The sequence below is a fragment of the Macaca fascicularis genome, chromosome 15, assembly GCF_037993035.2.
Source record: "Macaca fascicularis isolate 582-1 chromosome 15, T2T-MFA8v1.1".
NCBI classification, from domain to species: domain Eukaryota; kingdom Metazoa; phylum Chordata; class Mammalia; order Primates; family Cercopithecidae; genus Macaca; species Macaca fascicularis.
In genome coordinates, this window is record NC_088389.1 from 81633528 (window position 1) to 81655669 (window position 22142).

General features: G+C 34.1%; 1 protein-coding gene across 14 annotated transcripts in view; it reads right to left on the minus strand.

The window, feature by feature from the left end:
* The window catches only part of CNTLN (centlein), a 369520-nt gene that overhangs the window by 266288 nt on the left and 81090 nt on the right, over positions 1 to 22142 (minus strand). For 12 of the 14 annotated variants that reach the window (XR_012424673.1, XR_012424675.1, XR_012424672.1 and 9 more), the window contains exons 3-5: positions 10522 to 10606; positions 1115 to 1249; positions 330 to 509 (exon numbers count right to left, since the gene is read on the minus strand). Coding sequence is in view for 9 of the 14 variants with exons in the window: in XM_074017427.1 (XP_073873528.1) it covers positions 330 to 509; positions 1115 to 1249; positions 10522 to 10606 (400 nt within the window). In the remaining 5 variants the exon portion in view is untranslated. The remainder of the gene's footprint in view (positions 1 to 329; positions 510 to 1114; positions 1250 to 10521; positions 10607 to 22142) is intronic. The other 2 variants (XM_074017428.1, XM_065530484.2) reach the window with 1 other exon arrangement.

Here is a 22142-nt window from a genome sequence, read left to right on the forward strand (position 1 = left end):
AGCTATCTTTGTAAGCTTAAGCCTTAAGTGAAAAAGTTAAAATCCATGATTCTAAATATGTTATTTGAAAACACATTTTATTTCAAAATGCAATAGCCTTTATTTTTTAATGATTACATTTTAGGATAACCATTTGAAGTCAGTTTCCTGCTTTGCAACATCAATTTTTAAAAAGCTGTGGGTCTTAAGTGAAAGAATATAAATTAATGCTAGTCCCCACTGGAGGATATGAATATATAGCTTGTTATTTAAAGAAAATAACATGTATTAAACTTCCTAGAAAAAGTTAGATCCAAAAGAGGAGTATGGATTCAATTCCTATTGTATACCTTTATTTTTGCATCAGTGCTATATTTTTCTTTTCTCCAATGTGCTTCCTGCTTCCTCAGTTTCTCCAGGTCATTTAGCAGGTCAGTGCAGCGGGTACTTAATTTATTGTTTTCCTCCTCCAGATTTTTTATAATTAGTCTATTTTGCTCTTCTTTGTTCTGTACACACTCTTTAGTGTCCTGTAGAACAGAACCACAAGGGCAAATAAACAAAACAAAAACCCCAAAAATGGTGAGAATTAATCAGCAAATACAAACTGTGCAGTTTTACCCTCACAGAAGCTTCTCCTATATTTGATAGCCAAGGTCACCTGTGTACTTTTATTGGCCTCTTTTCATGCAGGTGGATGGGTCATATTTTTTCACTGGATGACAGCTTTGATGAGTACACATTTGCAAAGAGCCCATTAATTGATCAAGCTGCCTTTGATGCTGTCCCCAGCTATTTTTGAGACCCATACAGATATATCCTCCCAGACCTGGGTTTTATCAATTAATAATGCCAGTCCCATCAGAATCTAATTACAAGAAGCCACATATTCACACTCCTACTTTCTTAGCTCCATTTCCATCATTAACTATTTATCTAAAAGTTATAAAGCTTGGAGTTCTAGCTTTAAAGCATCCTTATCAGAGTTTTTGCATGTGAGAAAACTGTATGGTACAGGAGGGCCTAAGGCAATTTTTCCTCCAAACCTGTCACTTTCTGTGCCACAAAGGCTAACAAAGCTTAAAGCAGAACTTCAAAGCAACAGTCCCACAAAACTATGTACAAGTCAACACACCTTAATTTCTTGACTTTTATCTTTAAATTTCTTCTCCAACTCACTGAATTCTTTCCTTAAGAAAGCATTTTCTTCATCTACTGCAATTTTCCGTTTTACAAGGTCATTTATTTCCTGTTTCAGTACTGATTCTCTCTGTGGAAAAAATTTAAATTACTGGTGAGCTTTTATTTCTAAGAAAAAATATTTTATTTCAAAGGTTTTATATTTTGATTTGCTAATGTTATGATTAATTAGCTTTCATAATAATGTCTGTCACCAAAATTCTCATCTCCTGAAACATGTCCATGAATTTTTAACTAAAATGTGCAAGTACAGGGCCTATTTATGTTGAAGAACACATAAAAACTGGACACTAAATATTAAACCACACTCAGAAAGCAAACTTTCAGAATTTAGGTGTGTAATAGGAGAAAAACAAGATTTTACAAACCATTCTAATTAAAGAAAATATATTTATAGCTAACGTAATTCCTCATTCTTTTATTTGAATGTCATTTAGAAGGAACTTTTCTGAAAAACTATTGATTTTGTAAAAGCATAAATCACTTTAAAAATTTTTAAATGGCAAGTTTGTTTTAGTACTAATAATATCTTGCTCTGTAGCCAGAATATTTAGAATGTTAAGGCTGCCATAATTTTTAACCAAACATTCTTCTCACATGTGAGATACCTAAATTACACCTACGAGGTGGATGTACCCATGACTCAATTTTTAGCTTCCCTTGTTTCTCTGGACATCTTTTCTCTCAGAAAATGTAGCGCCTCTCTTGGCTGCTAATCTTACCTCTGTCTGAAAGACTATCTAATCTATATTCCAGCCCTCACCTTCCCAATCACCAATCTCATATTTCCAGCTATACAAGACCCCTCCCTTTGGATTGTCTACTACCTCAAACTAACTTGCTAAAAATGGAATCCATATCCTGATACTCTTTCCTAAACTTCTTCAACTTTTATCAATCCATCCATTCTTTCAACTAATATTTATTAAACACATACTATCTAGCCTGACACAATTACTGGAAGCCTCCAAGTAAGACTCAATAACACCTTCTGTCTATCAACCAAGAAAGAGAGACATCAAGACAGAAACACTTTTTTTTTACGTAATACGCTCAGTTGACCTTTATTCCATTTCTGATCTATCACTGATGCTGATTCCTTTATACTCTCATATTTCCTCCTTATCAAACTGTCTCCAAAGGACTTGGGAATAAACTGAAAATGAGAGGAAGATCCAGGATTATGATGAAAAGTGGATTTTTAGAAATAAAGTGAAAATATATTCAATATTCTATTTTATTTATTTAATTTTTTAAGAGACAGGGTCTCGCTCTGTCCTGTCACCCACTCTGGAGTGCGGTGGCACAATCATGGCTCACTGCAGCCTCGAACTCCTGGACTCAAGGGATCCTCCCATCTCAGCTTCCCAAGCAGCTAGGACCATAGGTATGTGCCACCAACCCAGCTAATTTTTAATTTTCTTCATAGAAATGAAGTCTCACTATGTTACTCAAACTCCTGGACTCAAGCAATCTTCCCAGCTCGGCCCTGCTGAGATTACAGGTGTGAGCCACTGTGCCCAACCCCAATACTCTAATTTTTAAAAGTGTAATATTAATTATTGATTTTATTATATTTATAGGTAAAACATAATTTAGATACTGAATACATACAAAAATAATCTGTGATAAATGTGTAAAGAATTTTTTTAAAAAAAAAAGTAAAAGGAGCGGCCCTGTACGTACCAACATTCAGCTAGGAAACACAACTGTACCATTATCTTTGATATCTCATGTATGACCCTTTATCCTCTAGTACTTCCTATTCCCTCCAAGGGTAAGCATTATCTTGAAACCCTGATTCTTATCTTTGCCTTGCTTTTCTTTATAGTTCAAAGACAGATATATGTCCCTATTTAATATGCTGTATAGTTTTGCTTACTTCTGAACTTAAATCTTATTATGCATATTATGTAGCTTGCTATTTTTGCTCAACATATGTTCCCAAATTTATTCATAATAATGAATGTAACTGTAGATCAATTACCTTGATGTAATTAATCCATCAGATATTATTAATCCATCAGATAACTATGCTCTATTTATCCATCTATTATCAGTGTGTAAAGGGGTATACAAAGAATACTGTTATGAACACTCTTAAGCATGACTCCAAATATTCATGACCAAGAATTTCTCCCAAGCAGTGTTTTTCAAACTACAGATTACAATCTAGTAATGGATCATTAAATCGATTTAGTTACAATAATTGGTATTTTTTAAACGCATTATAATACAATAGAAAATATCAAGGTAATAGGCACATATTATTAGCAATGAAACTACAGTTATAGGAATAAACTTACAAAACAGACATGCTTCATAAATTATTTTCTAAACTTTTATCATATTTAAGATTTTTCTTGTATTTAAATATTAGTAAATTCACATTTGATATAAAAATTTTCATATGTTTACCTTAATTATATGTACTAAAAATAACTATTATTATGTGAAACTTTTATTTTGTGTGTGTATAATGGGTCATGAAGTAAAATGTACTTCAGGGATAATACTAACAAAAGTTTGAAGAACACTTCTCTGGATTATATCCACTTAGAGGTGAAATTGCTAAGTCAAAGACTATTCGCATTTCAGGAGTTTTCATTACTCTACCTCCCCACCAACACTTAACTCTCAGGGTTGGAAATTTTTTTAAATCCAATAAGTACAAATGGCATCTCAGTTTTTAACTTTTCTGTTCTATTTTAATTATTAGGCTGTATCAAAATGTGCCTGACATCAATCAAATAAGATAAAAATAGATGCATAAAAATGGCTCATCCACAATTTACAATCACTTTTTCTACTCTCAGCCAAGTCTTATGCTCCTTTGAGACTCAACTATCACCTCCTCAATAAAAGCATCCCTTACTATCCCAGTATTTTGTAATTCTTGCCATTTCTAAATTTTTGTGTTATTATACATTTGACACATAACAAACTACCTAGTGTTGCTAATAATCTTTCTACTCATAATATCTCCCAAATTGGACTGTTAACTGTTTACAGATGAGATTGACACTAAATAATAAATTCAATAATATAAGCATTAAAACTGTCTGTAAAATACCCATAAGCCTATCCTTTGAAGAAAAAAATGACAAAATTTGAGCCTATCTTATCTATTCTGGAAATTACTTAAACTCTAGGAAGAACACTGACCAACTGACATATTTCCCATTACAGTGAACTAAACTTAACAGGCACTGACAATATAAATGATACCAACAGAGAATCCTTTCATGAGAATTATTTAATAATTTAGATTTTGACATTTGAGTGAACTTATAATAGTAATTCAAAAGGACAAACAGACTCAATCTGTAAATTAAAAAGCATAATAAGATTAAAAAATTGCTTAACCAAAACTATCATATTCCGATAGTTTAATATTACATTGCATAATATAGTTTCTTATATCACAAAATCATTAAAGTAATAAAAGATTTTCTCCCAATACAAGAGCACTGTAAACTCTGAAAGTGTAAAAGTTCGTATAAATCAACATATTATCCTAATAAAATATACCCTCGATAATCTAAATAATGAAAGCACAGATATATACAGTTAAAGTTCATTTTAAAATTAAGCTTTATTAATATTTTTCAACAAAACTTTCTGAATAGAGGCAGGTAAATTCTTAATAGTCTGGCTTGAGTTAATATTAAAATAGCAAACAGAATTCAGAGGAACCATAAAGCATTAAGGGGTGACAAGAGAGAGAATGTCTGGAACAAATATTTATTACAGATAAGCCATGAAATGAATAATTCAAATAATGGTCAAGAGAAGTCTACAGAGTAACAAGAAAATAATAGTGAGTATGAAGCAGGGATAAAAATGTGTCGGGGGTGGGGAAGGTGCATAAGGCCCAAACTCTATTAGGCAATACTTGAGCATAGTTAATTTATTATTTATACTAACCTATTTTCAAAATGGACATGAAACTTTTAACAAAAAACAAACAAAGCAGTAATTAAACCACAATAACTAAAACAATGATAAGTGGAGAAAAAGGAAGGGATAAAAGTAATTGAAATTAAGAAATAAAACTTCTGAGCCTCCTGGAAGGTAAGGAAAAAAGGAAATATAATGTTAAAAAGCAATTATCATCTAATTAAATACAATATACTAGGTTATCATAAGTCATGCTATCAAAGCACAATACTAAAAGGGAAATGTATTACATAATTTTATAACAGTGACAAAGCTAAAACATAGTCTTACCCAAAAAAATGGCAATTCTTTATACTAATAATTATTAGATTGTACTCTACAAAAGTTTTTCTGCAACCAGTGGAAAAAAAAAATCTGTGTGTGTAACTTTCTAGTAATTTCACTAGATAGAAGTAAGATTTAAATAAGCTAAAGGATTTGTCATTCTAATTCTTATTCTATCTCATAGCTATAAATCTTGAAAATTAGGAGCTATTTAATATTTTTCAGTGGAACAACAATTCAATGGAGGGGGCTTCTGGTTTCCAGTCCAGCATGTAAGGAACTTGACAGTCGTCTTTCTCATTTACACAATAAGCAAAAAAGCTGAACAAACTGAAAATCAACAACTCTTTCCAGATCCATCAGAGAATTGAGACTATCCACCAAACCAACGTCCCCAAAACTGAAGAGACAGGCAAACAGAGAGAATAACAACTTAATGGAACAGATGCCCAGGAGAAAAATCTTTCACAGGAGCCAGCACCAGGGTGGAAAAACTTATTCTGTAATTAATGAATTATTAGAAGATCAATATGGACAAGTCTGAGAGTTTAAAACTCAAGGATGGCCCAGTTTTGGGCAGGGGAAGGGGACAAACAGCACTCAGAGGAATCATAAAACAGTAAGAGGTGACACATTTTCATAAGTGTAACCTACTGGATCCCTGTCATGTTGCCACAGGGAAGATCAGACAATAATTCCTTCCTGTTTCCAGTATGTGGAGGGAGAAAGTAACCATCTTTAAATACTCAGAGTATTCTTTTCTTCTTACCAAGGCCTGCCATCGAGAAAAACTATTTTACCAGAGCCCAGACTCATGGGGTTTTACCTGAGCCTAACTAACCAACTTGGAGAAGGGAAATACCCAACTCAAGCACCTTCTAGCCTTCCTGTCTCTCCTAAGGGGATAAGGGGAGTGGGGAAACAAACAAAAAACTAAGAAGCACTTTTGAAGGTCACAATTCAGAAGCACAGCTCACCAAAAGATTGAAACCCAAACATAACACTACAGACAGCTTCCTCTCCTCCCCCAACACCCCACCACCACGTCAATGGGGCTATTGTATAATTAATAGGTTTGACCAAAAACAGCAGTTTTAAATAGCAACTATTAAATTAAATTGCCTCTGTAGGTAGCTAACTGTAACCTAACAATATGTAAACACAACCCTACTTGAGAGTATATTTTTGTACAGTAGCCAAGTCTCAGCCAATCACAGCAGCCAAGCATTGAGCCAATCACAAGGGCAAATTGCCAAAACATGTCCAAATAAGGCAAACACCAAACTGTAACCAATCTGGCTATTTCTGTGTGTCACTTCCACTGTCTGGCTATACATAGTCCCAGCCCACATTGGGGAGCAGAGCTCTCTGAACCACTTTGAGTGTTACCCACCTCAAAGTGAAACACCTGAGTGTTACCCAATTCATGAATTTTTTTTCATCTCAATTAAACTCCATTGAATTTAATTTGTTTAAAGGTTTTCTTTTTAAGAAAATCGAATTATGCATATCAAGGATATTTATAAGGTATCTACAAAACTTCAAAAAAGACATGGATACCAGAGTTTTATCTCTAACTCATACCACAGCGAACAGTGGAGACAGCCTAATCTCTAGCCAGATAAACATAAAATCTATTTACCCCAGCTGTTTTTACCCATTTGGTTAATTTTATATGTCAATTTGGCTATACTACCCATGGTACACACATTCTTACCTAACACCAGTCTAGATATTATTGTGAAAGTATTCTTTAGATGTGGTTAACATTTAAATTAATGGGATTTTGAGAAAAGCAGATTACCCTTCATAATGTGGGCTGGCCTCATCCAATCAGTTGAAGGCCTCAAGAAAATACTATGATCCCCAGAGCAGGAAGAAATTCTACCTCCAGACTACCTTAGGATTTGTAATGTAACATAAAGTCTTCCCTAGGTCTCCATTCTGATGGACTGCCCTGCAGAGTTACTTGCCAGCCCACGATTGCGTGAGCTATTACTTAAAATAAAACAGTAATGTAACAAACCTGCACGTTATGCACATGTACCCTAGAACTTAAAGCATAATAATAATAATAATAATAATAATAATAATAAAATTAAAAATAATAATAAAATAAAACAATCAACCAATCCCTCTATCTCCACACCCCATAATGTCACATTTCTTCATTCCTTTCCATTACTTTGTCAGAGTTCAATGATCTCTTAAAATGTCATATGCCATCCCCCTTATATTGCTTTCTAAAATTCATTTTAAAACTTCATGACTGCTAAATGTAATGTCTTTTTCAAAAACTCATTCCATTTTTTGTAGCATTTTACAATGACAACGTTTTGCTTCTTGCAACTCTCTTCTCTCAATTCATGAGATACTGCATTGTACTTCCTCCTTACTTCTCTAAAGTCTTTTAGTCTTTTTTACTACAATTTTTCCTTCCTCATTAAAAAATCAGTAAATATCTTGTTCTCAAAATTTTCACTGCTTAAAGTCTTCCCTCTAACTAAACCATTAAATACCCATAACTCCAGGTCAAAACTCTCTCCCAAGTATCAGATTCGTGCTTCTAACAGTTTGCTAAATATCTCTAAATGGAATTCCTATCAGCATCTAAAACATGAACTTTCTACAAGAAGCTCAAAACCTTACCTTCAAAACAATATATACTTCCTGAAAATAACCCTCTTTTTGATAATAATGCCACTGTTCTCCTGGTTTCTCCAAGCCTAAAACCTAAGAGTCATTTTCAAAATTACTATGAAGTCCTTATGGTTCCATTTACATGCCTTTCATTCCTGCCAACCTAATAATTCAAGTCCATGTCAGTGGACCTGACTATGAAATAACTATTAATAATTACTTGCTGGGTATACAGTCATCTGTATGAGACTAAAGAGTGGATGAGAGAGAAATAGACTCTGCCCTCATAGAAACTACAAAGCAGTGTAGGAGAATATGGCAATTTCCACCTTACTTCTATCCTCACCTAATCATCAAAGATATTTAAAAAGCATTAAAGGCAAGAAATGTAACTCCGAATATTCTACAACACCATCACAGGATAATATATACATTTAATACAATATTTTGTTGAACCTAAAAGAAAATATACCTTGTACAAAGTTATAACCATCATTGCACAAAAATGAAATGATTAATCCTAAGAAATTTGGGTCCCTACAAAGTAAATGATTTCTCTTATGAGAGTTTAGTATGTTATATATAAGCTATGTGATTCCACTCAAAAGATAAATAATGAAATAATCTCTACTCAAGGATGCAGAAGTAGACAAAGAATTTAGCAAAGAAAAGGGGGAAATATATTTTCACTTACAAAAGGCAATGTTTTCTAAGGGTATGCTATGGTTATCCAAAGCTGGTAAACCAAACAGCATTCATTAAAGCTCTGCAAACTTAATGCCTAAGGATATTAAAAAGACCCATTTTGCCAAAACCCATTTTCCTTCTCTAACAGAAGAGAGGTATAATTGAGGAAAAGCCTGCTACACTTGTATCTACATTTTCTCAAATCACCTGAATCTTGGGGTAGCCAAATTTTTTTCCAGTAAAATATGAATACAAATGATGTTTACCATGTCTGGGTCATAAGGCTGTACTTGTTAAGCAGCTTAGCCTAATCCAATGAATATACCAGGCACATGACAACATTTACCTATTTTAGAGTATATTTTAATATTGTTTGATACTTGGGTGGTAAACACAACTGTTTCTTTCCAGAACAAATTTACTAAAATGTTATTCTTAACATTTTATCATTATAGTACCAATTATGACATTTTCTATAGGAAAAACTCAACTGTGGAAAAGGTATAAATTTCAGATTTGTATGTTATATTGGAATCAATATTCCTTTTTAGAAAGAACTGACAGAAATGTAGGGAATGGAACTTTTACTTTTTTCATGAAACAACTTTATAACAACAACTGATCCTAGATCAAAGTTCTCATGAACCTTTAATTGGTTAGAAAGGAAAATAAATTCAAAAGTCAAAAGAGCATAGTTGCCAAAAAGGTACCTCCCAAGAAAAATTATAGTTTATTTGCTCCATAATGAGCTTGAGTACAAAATGAATTTAAATATTATATAATGATATTAGCCACTCTTAAAATAAATTTTTCACTTCTTTTTTGAGATGTTTATATCTTGAAAATTGCTCCAGAAAGCATGACCACATACACTTTTGAGTGATTACATACTGATTATACAATCACACATAATTTTACATATTACATATAAATATAAATATATGTAATTGTATAATGTACTGATTATACATAAAAGATAGGACTGTACTTGATATAGTGTGAATATTTGTCCCTGCCCAAATCTCACATTGAATTGTAATCCCCAAAGCTGAAAGTGGGGGCTGATGAGAGGTATTTGGGTCATGAGGGTAAATCCCTCATGGCTTGGTGCTGATTTTGCATAGCGAGTGAGTTTTCACGAGCTCTTGTTTAAAAGTGTGTGGCGCCTCCCTCACCATGCCCTGTCTCTCTCTCTCTTGCTCCTGCTATAACCATGTGAAGTGTCACATGCTTTGCCTTCTGACATGAGTAAAGCTCCTTGAGGCCTCCCAAGAAGCAGATGTTCCTGTGCGTCCTGTACTGTCTGCAGAACCATAAGCCAATGAAACCTCTTTCTTATTAATTACCCAGTCTCAGGTATTTACTTATAACAGTGGAAGAATAGCCTAATATAGTATTAATACAAAAATACAAGTTTTAAGTGTAAATAATACGATCTCAATTTTTATCTTTTCTACAAATAAAGTCATCTGAAAATTTACAAGCTTCAGAAGTAAATGATAACTGCTAATAATGGCAAAATTCAACAAAACAAATAATAACAACTAGATACTATTATAAAACTGTAACATTATATAAAAAGTTACAGCCTATTAATTCAGAAAACAAAAGGGTCAAGCAAAGTATTAATAATGAAGAATAATCTTACTAGTGACTTCAAAATACTAATGCTTTAACATAATAAGGACCCTAATATTCTCAATAAACACTATTGCAAAACAAAAATAATTTTAATGATCTACTACCCAAAACAAGTATAGTGATTTTAAATATTTTTATTATAACACCAACCTGTTCAAATTCTTGTATTCTGGCATCCTTGACTTGCAGAATTTCTAGAACTTTTCTGTCTTTACCTTCAGATTTCTGTTTTTCTCTAGATACAAAAATATATAGAGTTTATTAGTCATAATTTGTAGCTAATACTGTAAATTTTCATATCCCAAATATTAACATCACTTTAAAATATAGAAAATTAAATTATCTTGAGTTGACAGCTCTTTCAGAATTAATCAGAAACCATATGGCAAGTGACAGCAACTCACAACTGCTGAAAACTAAGACAACTTCATACTAAAAGAACAGTTTCATTTCCAGATTTAGATATATGATAAAAATTACACAAAATATGGTTTAACCTTGATTGCAATTACCATAATGTCATTGCTTTGAAAATAATTAAAATTAAGTAAACATGTTCTTATTAATTTAAGCTTTCACATACACAATTATATTAAGGATAAAATTTACCATTTTTTAAGTAAGAGTCTCAAAAGAGAGATTGACAGAGATTTACTTATAGTTGATATCCTATAACTAGAATTTTTTTATTTCTGACACCTTCCTATACATTTCTAGTCTCTGAGACTACTATTAACTAAACTAAATGGTAGTTGTACACTCAAAGCATAGTTCTCTGGGAAACAGAAAATCACAATACTTGTAAAGAATGACTATATTCTAAAACAAATATAGCTTTTAAACAAATACAGCTTTACAAAGGAAAAGGAGGAAAAGGGAAAGGAAGGAACAAAGGTCTGAAGAGACTGTATAATCAGGCTGACACCAGTCAATTTATACCATAAATAAGGGGAAATTTATTGGACACTGACTTACATTCTTTGAAAAGGCCACAAATAAAATATAGGGTATTCATAGAAAAACATAAAAAATTAAACAGACAAATTTGTATCTCTGAGAATCACAAATTAAACAAAAATAGAAAACTATAAATGGGGATGAAGCTACTGTTTGCTGTCCCCCAGATTCAGATGCAGGCTGAGGTGGAAAGGAGCTTGACTTCTGGAGTTAATAGGGAATAAGAGTGCCTTACCCAGTATGCAGAAGCACAACCAGGCTCATTGTGTGGGACTGGAATGCTAACTCATGAAGTGAAGCTGGAAAAAAGCTTCCACCCATCCTTGCCTAGAACCAAGGCTTATATTAGAGTCTAGAAAGGCAAAAGTTTATAGACGTAGCTCCCCATTCAAGACTTGAGCCAGAACACCCTGCAGCTGAGGCTAGGTATAGCAAAACCTCTATAAAACCTATTTCAGGAAAGAGACTTGGGTGAGATTGACAATGTAAAGGCAACTATAAAATTTCTAGAAAAAAAAGATAGGCATTAGATAAGCACCTGGTGGTGGAGAAAGAGGAGGAAGTAAACAGTAACAATAACAGCAACCTTCCCTCTTCAGATATGACCCCAAACAAAAAAATTCAAAATACATGAACCCATATACACTGACATACTAAGTTCAAGTCAAAAGATGCAATCCTCTAGTAAAAATAAAAATAATCAACTACAATGAAAAAGACTAAAATAAGTAAGTTAAAGGTCCATAAAGACAAAAGAATAACTAATGTTAAAAGTAAAGATGAGAGCTGAAACATGATCAGGTAGATGTAAAGAAGCGATTAAAATCTTGAAGATAAAAAATTATAATCACTGAAGTAAAAAACAACTAAATGGACTAAGCTCAAAACTAGACACAAAAAGAGATTAGTGAAATGAGGGATAGTAATAAGGGATTCATCCAGAACACTACACAGGAAAATAGTGAGATTAAAAACATGAAAACACAGTTGAGACATAAGTTTCTTTGGGAAACTCTAACATATGCCTAAAACATTCCACAAGTAATAACTATGGGATGAAAAATAAAGCAGTATTTCAGGAGGTAACTGCTGAGAATATTTTAGAATTAAATAAAGTTCTCAGATTGAAGGAATACCTAGCAGAATACATAAAAGAAAGCCACATCTAACACATTAATCTATCATTCATTCAAGTATTTACTGCGCATTTATTACATGATAGCCTTTGGACTAGGGACTAGAGATATTGGAGGAAACAAAATAAACCAAGTTGCTGCCTTCATGGAATTAACATTTTAGTACATAGATAATGAAGATAAATAATACATACTATGTCAAATTGCTATCAGTATAATAAGGACAATAAATTAGGGTAACAAAGAAAGGAATGCCCAGTCCTAGAGAAGTCGGGAGAGAAACAAAGGTTGTTATTTTACATAGGACAGTTAACAAATAACTCTCCTTAAAGGTAATATTATATTTGAGGAGAGATCTAAAGGAAGGAAGGAAGAGTCATGAAGACCCCAGGGAAGAGTTTTCCAAGTCAAGTCACGGAACTAGTAGCAAGAGCAAAGACACAAGAGCAAGGGCAATTGGTATATTCAAAGAACAGCACAGAAGTACATACATTTATAGTAAAGTGGATAAGGAAATGGTAGCTAAGAACAGAGAAATCACTGGGGATACAATAATATATGGCCTTCTAGGCCCTGTGAAATTTGGATCTGAAGTGAAATGGGAAAGCAATGAGCAGAAAAATAACATGTAACATTCTAAAAGTATCAGTGGCTGGTGGGTTGAGGACAGACATTAAGGGTCAAGGGAGAAAGCAAAAAGACAAGTGAGAAAGCACATGAAACAGCCAGGTAAAAAAGAAAGGTGAATTGTACAAGATAGGCAGATGCAGTGGTATTGGGAAGTGATTAAATTTTGGACATTTTAAAGATAGAGCTAACAGGATTTCTTGATAGAAAAGTCAGGAATGTCTCCAAAGCTTTTGCCTACACAACTGGAAGAATGGAGTAGACATTATCTGAGACACAGAGAAGAAGTTTGGTGGACACAAGGATTTCAAATGTGGACATACTAAGTTTGAGATGCCTAATCAACATCCAAGAGAAGTAGGCAGTTGGATTAAAAAGTCTGGAATCAGTAAAAAAGTTAAGGCTGGAGATACAACTTTAGGAGTCATCCAAATACAGTAGTTCCCCCTTACCCTCAGTTTCACTTTCCATGGCTTCAGTTACCAGCAGTCAACTGTGATCCAAAAATATTAAATCAGAAGTTCAAGAAATAAACAATCCATAAGCGTTAAATTGCAGTGCTATTTTAAATACATGAAAAAACTTGCACCATGCAACTCCCAACTCACGTAGGACGTGAATCATCTCTTTGTCGGAAGTATCCATGCTATAAACACTACCTGTCTATTACTGTGTAGGATAAAACATAGTGTACATAGGATTCAGTGCTATCCATGGTTTCAGGTATCCACTGGGAGGCTTGGAATATATCCCCCATGGATAAGGCAGACTACTTATGGTATTTTTAAGACCATAGACAGGTTCGCCTAGGCAGTGATTTTGCATAAAGAAGTACGAGGATTGAGTCCTGGAGCATTTCAACATTTATAGATTAGTAAAATAAGGAAAAAACATCACATGATACTAAGAAGGATAAGCCAGTAATTTAAGGGGAGAATCAAGAGAAAGAGCTAAGTGAACAGAATTTAGTAGAAAGAAATGATCAAGTACATCAAATGCTGCCAACACACTAAAGAAGGTAAAGACTGAGGAATGACTGCTGGATTTAGCAATATTAACGTATTGGTCTGTTTTCACTGCTGATAAAGACATATCCGAGACTGGGAAGAAGAGGTTTAACTGGACTTACAGTTCAACATGGCTGGGGAGGCCTCAGAATCATGGCGGAAGGTGAAAGGTACTTCTTACACATGGAGCGCCAAGAGAAAATGAGGAAGATGCAAAAGCAGAAACCCCTGATAAAACCATCAGATCTCAAGGCCTTGCTTTCATATACCATTATATTCACTACCACGAGAACAGTATGGGGGAAACCACCCCCATGGTTCAAATTGTCACCCACTAGGTCCTTTCCATAACACATTGGGAATTATGGGACTACAACTGAAGATGAGATTTGGGTGGGGACACAGAGCCTAACCATATCAATTAAGGTCAGTAGTGATATCTTGATGAGAACTATTTTAGGAGGATGGTGATTACGAAGCCTACTTAGGGTGAGTTCAAGTGAGAAAGAAAAACATAGAAATACTGAAAAGTACTCTTCAGGGGAATTTTGCACAGAAAGGAGCAGAGAAATGGCAAAATAGTTCAAGGGAAATATGAGATCACAAGAGTTTTGTGTTTTTGTTTTTTAACATGGGAAAGAAGACAGCCTGTGTGTATGCTAACAGGAACGATCCAGGGCAGTGAGAGACACTGATGATGCAGGAGAGAAAAGAGAACTGCAGTCCAACACCTCTGAGGCTTGAAGCGTACATATGGTTTGTTTGGCCTTTGGTAAATATAAACAGTTCTTCCAAAGAAATAAAAAGAGAGAATATGAGAACAGATTCAGATATGTTGGTAGATACAGTTATGGAAGGAATAACAAGCTCCCTTCTAAGAGTTTCCACTTTCTCAATGGTATATGAAAGCAAAGGTATCCAACAGCTGAAAGTAAGAATGGGAAAAGAAGTGTTGGAAGTTGATAAGAGAGGAAACAAAACATTATGGGATGCTGAGATAGTAAGTGGGCCAGGAAAAAATAGGATGATGACCAGGCAGTACTGAGGACCACTTAAAATTAGTGGTCATAAATTTATACAAGATCATTGTCATCATGGTTCAGGGTCTTTCTCAAGACAAGTTTAGCCTTTTGGATGTAGGCACACAAAGGGTGGACAATTGGAATAAACCACATTGGAAATTTTGCAAACACGTATATCATGATGATTTATTTTTACCATTTGTACTTTATCTTGATTATTCTGTTTTCTACTTACCATACATTAATAGCACATTTAATACATAATTGCAATCCACTGTGTACAACTAGGCCTTCTTTTGTTTCTTATATTAATAATAAAATATACTATACTTTCAGAAATTGATGAACTTCTGCCCCTTTTTATTTTATGTTTTGGCATTGCCTGTCAATGTATGTGCCATTTTATATTTTAGTGTTTTTATTAATTTAGACAACTATTTTATGTTAAAAATATATGCACTTTACCTATAATTTGTCACTAATATATTATCTCAAATTACCACTTGAATGTTTAACCTCCCATTATAAAATCAGAAGTACTGCAAAAGAATACTAAATCTATTAGAAGTATATACATTAGGAGGAAAATAAGCAGATCCCAAAAGGTAGGGCATGATAGGGTTTACCCAGGGACAAAGATGACCTAGATCATGAAAGTCAAAGCATTAACTACAGTCAGATACTTCCTCTGTAAGTTCTTTTCTGGATATACCATGAATCTATTTTTAACTGTCCAGGAATTAGTTTAATTTATAGGGTTACAAAGGAATATAAATCATTCCATATAAAGATATATGCACCCATATATTCACTGCAGCACTATTTACAATAGCAAAGACATGGAATCAACATAAATGGCCATCAATGATGGACTGGATAAAGAAAATGTGGTACATATACACCATGGAATACTACAAAGCCATAAAAAAGAACAAGTTCATGTCCTTTGCAGGGACACGGATGAAGCTGAGGGTAATTACCCTCAGAAAACTAATGCAGGTAGAGAAAACCAAATACTGCATGTGCAACATGTTCTTGCCTATAAGAGGGAGCTAAATGATGAGAACACATGGCCACACAGAGCGGAACAACACACAATGGGTCCTATCAGAGAGTGGAGGGTGGGAAAAGGTAGAAGATCAGGAAAAATAACTAATGGGTACTAGGCTTAATATCTGGGTGATAAGATAATTTGTAAAACAAACTCCCATGACACAAGTTTACCTTTAAAGTTTACCTAAAAAACATTTAACTATATTACAAACCTGCACATGTACCCCTAAACTTAAATGTTTAAAAAAAAACTGTGCGGTTAAGTCTTTATAATCCCCTCTTCTATAATAAGCTTAAGATCCCCACTAGTATCCAAATAAATTCTGGTGGTCCTTTTAAATGAGATATGGATAATACTAGATTATGTGCCACCAAATCCAAACAAAAGCATTAATACAGTTTCCAAATGAGCTTGATACTAGGCTAATTATCTCCTATGACACAGTATGTACACATACTCACAGTCTAGTGGTTAGGTTGCCAGAGCACTGGCATCATCATCACCTAGGTTAGAAAAGCATGTTCTTCAGTCCAATCCAGATGCATTGAATCAATAACTCTAAGAGTGGGGGCCCAGCAATCTGTGTTTAACAAGGTGCTGTGGACTGAAGGTTTGTGTCTCCTCAAAATTCATACACTGAGGCCCTAATAACCAATGTGACAGTATTTGGAGGTAGGGCCTGTGAAAGGCACTTAGGGTCATGAGGATTACTCCTTCATGAATGGGAGTAGCACCTTAATGAGAGGGAACACTAGAGAGAGGATCTCTCTCTGTCATTGAGGATACAACAAAAAGGCAGCCATCTGCAAAGAGCCCTCACCAGAAACCACATTGGCTGGCACTTTAATTTTGTACTTCCCAGCCCCTGGAACCATGAGGATAAATGTTTGTTATTTAAGCCACCCAGGATTCTGTTTCAGCAGCCAGAACTGACTAAGACACAATATCCCAAGCAATTCTGATGCACACTAAAGTGTGAGAGCCACCAAAATAACAATAACACACTTCTCAATAGATTAATCTGAATGTCATAATATTGAAAAATGGGTCATAAAGTGTCATATAAAATAAAAACTTCAAAAAATATACCTGAATGCTATATAACTAAAAACCTTCAAAATTGACTAATATGTTATACTTTTGAAACTGAAAGATAACCACAACTCAAAATATGGCAATTTGTCTAGCAGCTCCTCCTGGTGGTAAGAGATGTCTAACATTTTCATAACAGGAAAATGCTCCCAAGATAAAATGGCCTGTAACAGGAATACAATATTTTCTACTTGAAAAAATAAGATTTTTAAATATTGTTTCAAGTTTATGTCACCAACCAATCTGGTCAATTCAATTAATACGTGTACTTCTATGTACTTACAAGACATTAAAAAAAAAGGTTCCTTAAAAAAAAAAAAAGACACTGCCAGAGCTGATGATGATCAATGACTGAGACAAACTCCTGTTTAGCTAATTAGAACCACTGATGTGCAATAATGATGTGAGCGAAGAATATCTGCAGACTTCTTTAGGATGAAAAATGAAGTGAAGAGAGGCTGTCAAATCTGTACAAGTTTTAAGCACCAATCATTTTTCCCAAGAGTACTTCCCATTTAAACATTTAACAATGCTGTACTTAGCCACATGAATTACCACGCTAACTTTCTGCCATTTTTCTAAACTCAAAAATCTGAGAAATTATTTTAAATCATTAAGAAACAAAATTTTATTATGTTATAGACCATGCCATATATTATACACTACAACAGGATCATATTTTCTGGGTTTGAGCCCACTTTTAATGAGATGTCAAAATGAAATATTAGAGTCTAAAAAAACATTTAACTATAAATGAGGTAGTGATATTGGTCTGAATTTATAAACAAAATAAAAAGGCAAAACTTACTGAAGTTGGTTTTTTTATTTACAGATATAAATAATGCACAAAATAAAGCTATTTATTGGACTAACATTTTCTTTCATTTGAGTAGATAATCTATTAAAATGCAGATTTTATACCTATCAATGGCTTGCAATTTAAACAATTCCCAATTTCTAGTAAACACTAAGATTCTAAAAAGTAAGCCTTAATAATAGAAGTTTAGAGAAATCAAAGTTATGCCATCATCAAATTATTTATCCATTTATTCATGAACTATTTTATAAGTATTTTCTTATTATGAATATGCATAGTGAATTATTGGAATGGCATCTATAAACAATATACCAATAATAAAACTTGAAAAAGAGGTTGCAAAAATATTGTACAAACACATTTTACTCCACAGTAAAAGAAACTATTTAAAAAAAGAAAACTTTCTTTTGTGAAATAAAAATAATTCAACAGATCCTAATTCATATAAAAACTTTGATATAAAATGTTTTAAAGGCTCAAGTATAGTTAATATAACTACTTTGCTTTTATAGAAAACTGAGTTTTTATTGTATAATCCAGAATTTAGAAGTATTTTAATTTCCAGTATAAAATACATGTTTAAAATTATATTTGAAAGCCAAAACTTGCGCTGGAGAAGTCGGCAAATGACAAATGATTGACATTTTTTTTCTTATTCAATCAGACTACAGTGCAGAAGATCATCAGGCTAAGATGTGAGTCTGAATCTGTAAATTATGGAGTACGGATGAACTCTTTAAACAAAGAAGCAACAATTCAATAGAACACATCTGTTTATATTAAATATATTACTAAATAAGATGAGATACTCTATACATAATCAGACACTCATTCAACGCCATTTCTAAATATACAAAGCTGAAACTCAAAACAAAACCTTTTTCTGTTTTATAGTTAGAAATTAAGTGACTATTTCCTGATTTTCTTATATTTTGTCTCTTTTAACTACTTGTCCACATATTTCTGCATATATTCAATATTTACTATGTAAAACAACATAAAAGAGTTGGAAAAGATTGTGTATTTTATGCCTTTTATAATTGTGCAAATATTTTTCACCCAGAATCTAGAAGTTTCTTCCAGTGTTGGAAAATATCAGCACTTCGGAACAGACTGTTTTAACATCTGCACATCACCAGGGTTGCCCCCAAGGATTTTTAAATGATGCCTGCCTGTGCTGAATAAAGTGCTAACTTGCACCTTGCATTTCAAACTGTGTCCTGAGCAGCCATCCAGTTGGTACAACACCAGCTGAATTCCCACAGGCCACTGTTCACTCAGGCTTGACTACAATTATCATGTCAATATTTCGTGCTCCGATATGCAGATATGCACACATGCAAGCTGCATAATACTTTCTTCTCCATGGAATGTTGAGTTATATTCAATGTTCTGGGAATTTTTAAGATAACAGAAATAAACTCTCACCAAATAAAGGTGATCATAATTATTTTACCTTAAAAACAAAAGCTATGTTTCTGTACCACCTTCTGCCACGTGTATAAAAATTAATTTTTTTAAGTAATTATTCCTTACTATAATCTCACAATTATTTAATTTTAAAATATTTTAAAAAGTTAAAAGACTATTTGGTTAAGCTTCCAGCATCTATTGTAAAAGTTTGAATGTTTCTTCACGCTTTATTGCAAGTACTCTCACCTTGAACATTAGAGTGGTTCCAATTAAACACCTTTCATTTAGTTCCCATGACCATCCATCCACATCCCTGCCTAGGCATTCATAGCTGTTGCAACAGGAAAACTGCTCAGCAAAAATATATTTATGCCCTAGGTGGAACTGCCTGGCAGCATTGCTACCAGATGGCATAATTCTGGCAGCTACACTTCTGGGGTCTCCAAACAGCCACGCTACTACCATGCTCCAAAGTGCAACCCCTTTGTAGGCTGTGTTGGCTTAATACACATGGGACAGTGTACAACCCTATAGCAGCTGTGTAACCCATGTGCTTTCGAGTGGAAAGGAGCAGGAGGGAGGTGGTCCCAGTGGTGAGAGAATATAACATAACCTTATAGAAACAGTCTCCTTATCAAACATGTAAACTTTAACTCTAAAAACAGAAAAAAAAATAAGATAATCTCTCATTTACTATGAAATTAAATCTTTGAACACAGTATATCAAGGATATAACACATATATCCTTGATAAACATATCAATAAAATCTTAATAAACACACCAATAAAAACATGTCAATAAAATCTAAAAATCATCTTGTCTTTATTCCCTTTTACCATTCTAATTTTCTACAATTGAGTTTTCTTTTTTTTTTTTTTTAATTTATTTATTATTATTATACTTTAAGTTCTAGGGTACATGTGCATAACGTGCAGGTTTGTTACATATGTATACTTGTGCCATGTTGGTGTGCTGCACCCGTCAACTCGTCAGCACCCATCAACTAGTTGTTTCCATCAGGTATAACTCCCAATGCAATCCCTCTCCCCTCCCCCCTCCCCATGATAGGCCCCGGTGTGTGATGTTCCCCTTCCCGAGTCCAAGTGATCTCATTGTTCAGTTCCCACCTATGAGTGAGAACATGCGGTGTTTGGTTTTCTGTTCTTGTGATAGTTTGCTAAGAATGATGGTTTCCAGCTGCATCCATGTCCCTACAAAGGACGCAAACTCATCCTTTTTGATGGCTGCATAGTATTCCATGGTGTATATGTGCCACATTTTCTTAATCCAATCTGTCACTGATAGACATTTGGGTTGATTCCAAGTCTTTGCTATTGTGAATAGTGCTGCAATAAACATACGTGTGCATGTGTCTTTATAGCAGCATAATTTATAATCCTTTGGGTATATACCCAGTAATGGGATGGCTGGGTCATATGGTACATCGAGTTCTAGATCCTTGAGGAATTGCCATACTGTTTTCCATAATGGTTGAACTAGTTTACAATCCCACCAACAGTGTAAAAGTGTTCCTATTTCTCCACATCCTCTCCAGCACCTGTTGTTTCCTGACTTTTTAATGATCGCCATTCTAACTGGTGTGAGATGGTATCTCATTGTGGTTTTGATTTGCATTTCTCTGATGGCCAGTGATGATGAGCATTTTTTCATGTGTCTGTTGGCTGTATGAATGTCTTCTTTTGAGAAATGTCTGTTCATATCCTTTGCCCACTTTTTGATGGGGTTGTTTGTTTTTTTCTTGTAAATTTGTTAGAGTTCTTTGTAGGTTCTGGATATTAGCCCTTTGTCAGATGAGTAGATTGCAAAAATTTTCTCCCATTCTGTAGGTTGCCTGTTCACTCTGATGGTAGTTTCTTTTGCTGTGCAGAAGCTCTTTAGTTTAATGAGATCCCATTTGTCAATTTTGGCTTTTGCTGCCGTTGCTTTTGGTGTTTTAGACATGAAGTCTTTTCCCATGCCTATGTCCTGAATGGTACTACCTAGGTTTTCCTCTAGGATTTTTATGGTATTAGGTCTAACATTTAAGTCTCTAATCCATCTTGAATTAATTTTCATATAAGGAGTAAGGAAAGGATCCAGTTTCAGCTTTCTACTTATGGCTAGCCAATTTTCCCAGCACCATTTATTAAATAGGGAATCCTTTCCCCATTTCTTGTTTCTCTCAGGTTTGTCAAAGATCAGATGGCTGTAGATGTGTGGTATTATTTCTGAGGACTCTGTTCTGTTCCGTTGGTCTATATGTCTGTTTTGGTACCAGTACCATGCTGTTTTGGTTACTGTAGCCTTGTAGTATAGTTTGAAGTCAGGTAGCGTGATGCCTCCAGCTTTGTTCTTTTGACTTAGGATTGTCTTGGAGATGCAGGCTCTTTTTTGGTTCCATATGAACTTTAAAGCAGTTTTTTCCAATTCTGTGAAGAAACTCATTGGTAGCTTGATGGGGATGGCATTGAATCTATAAATAACCTTGGGCAGTATGGCCATTTTCACGATATTGATTCTTCCTATCCATGAGCATGGTATGTTCTTCCATTTGTTTGTGTCCTCTTTTATTTCACTGAGCAGTGGTTTGTAGTTCTCCTTGAAGAGGTCCTTTACATCCCTTGTAAGTTGGATTCCTAGGTATT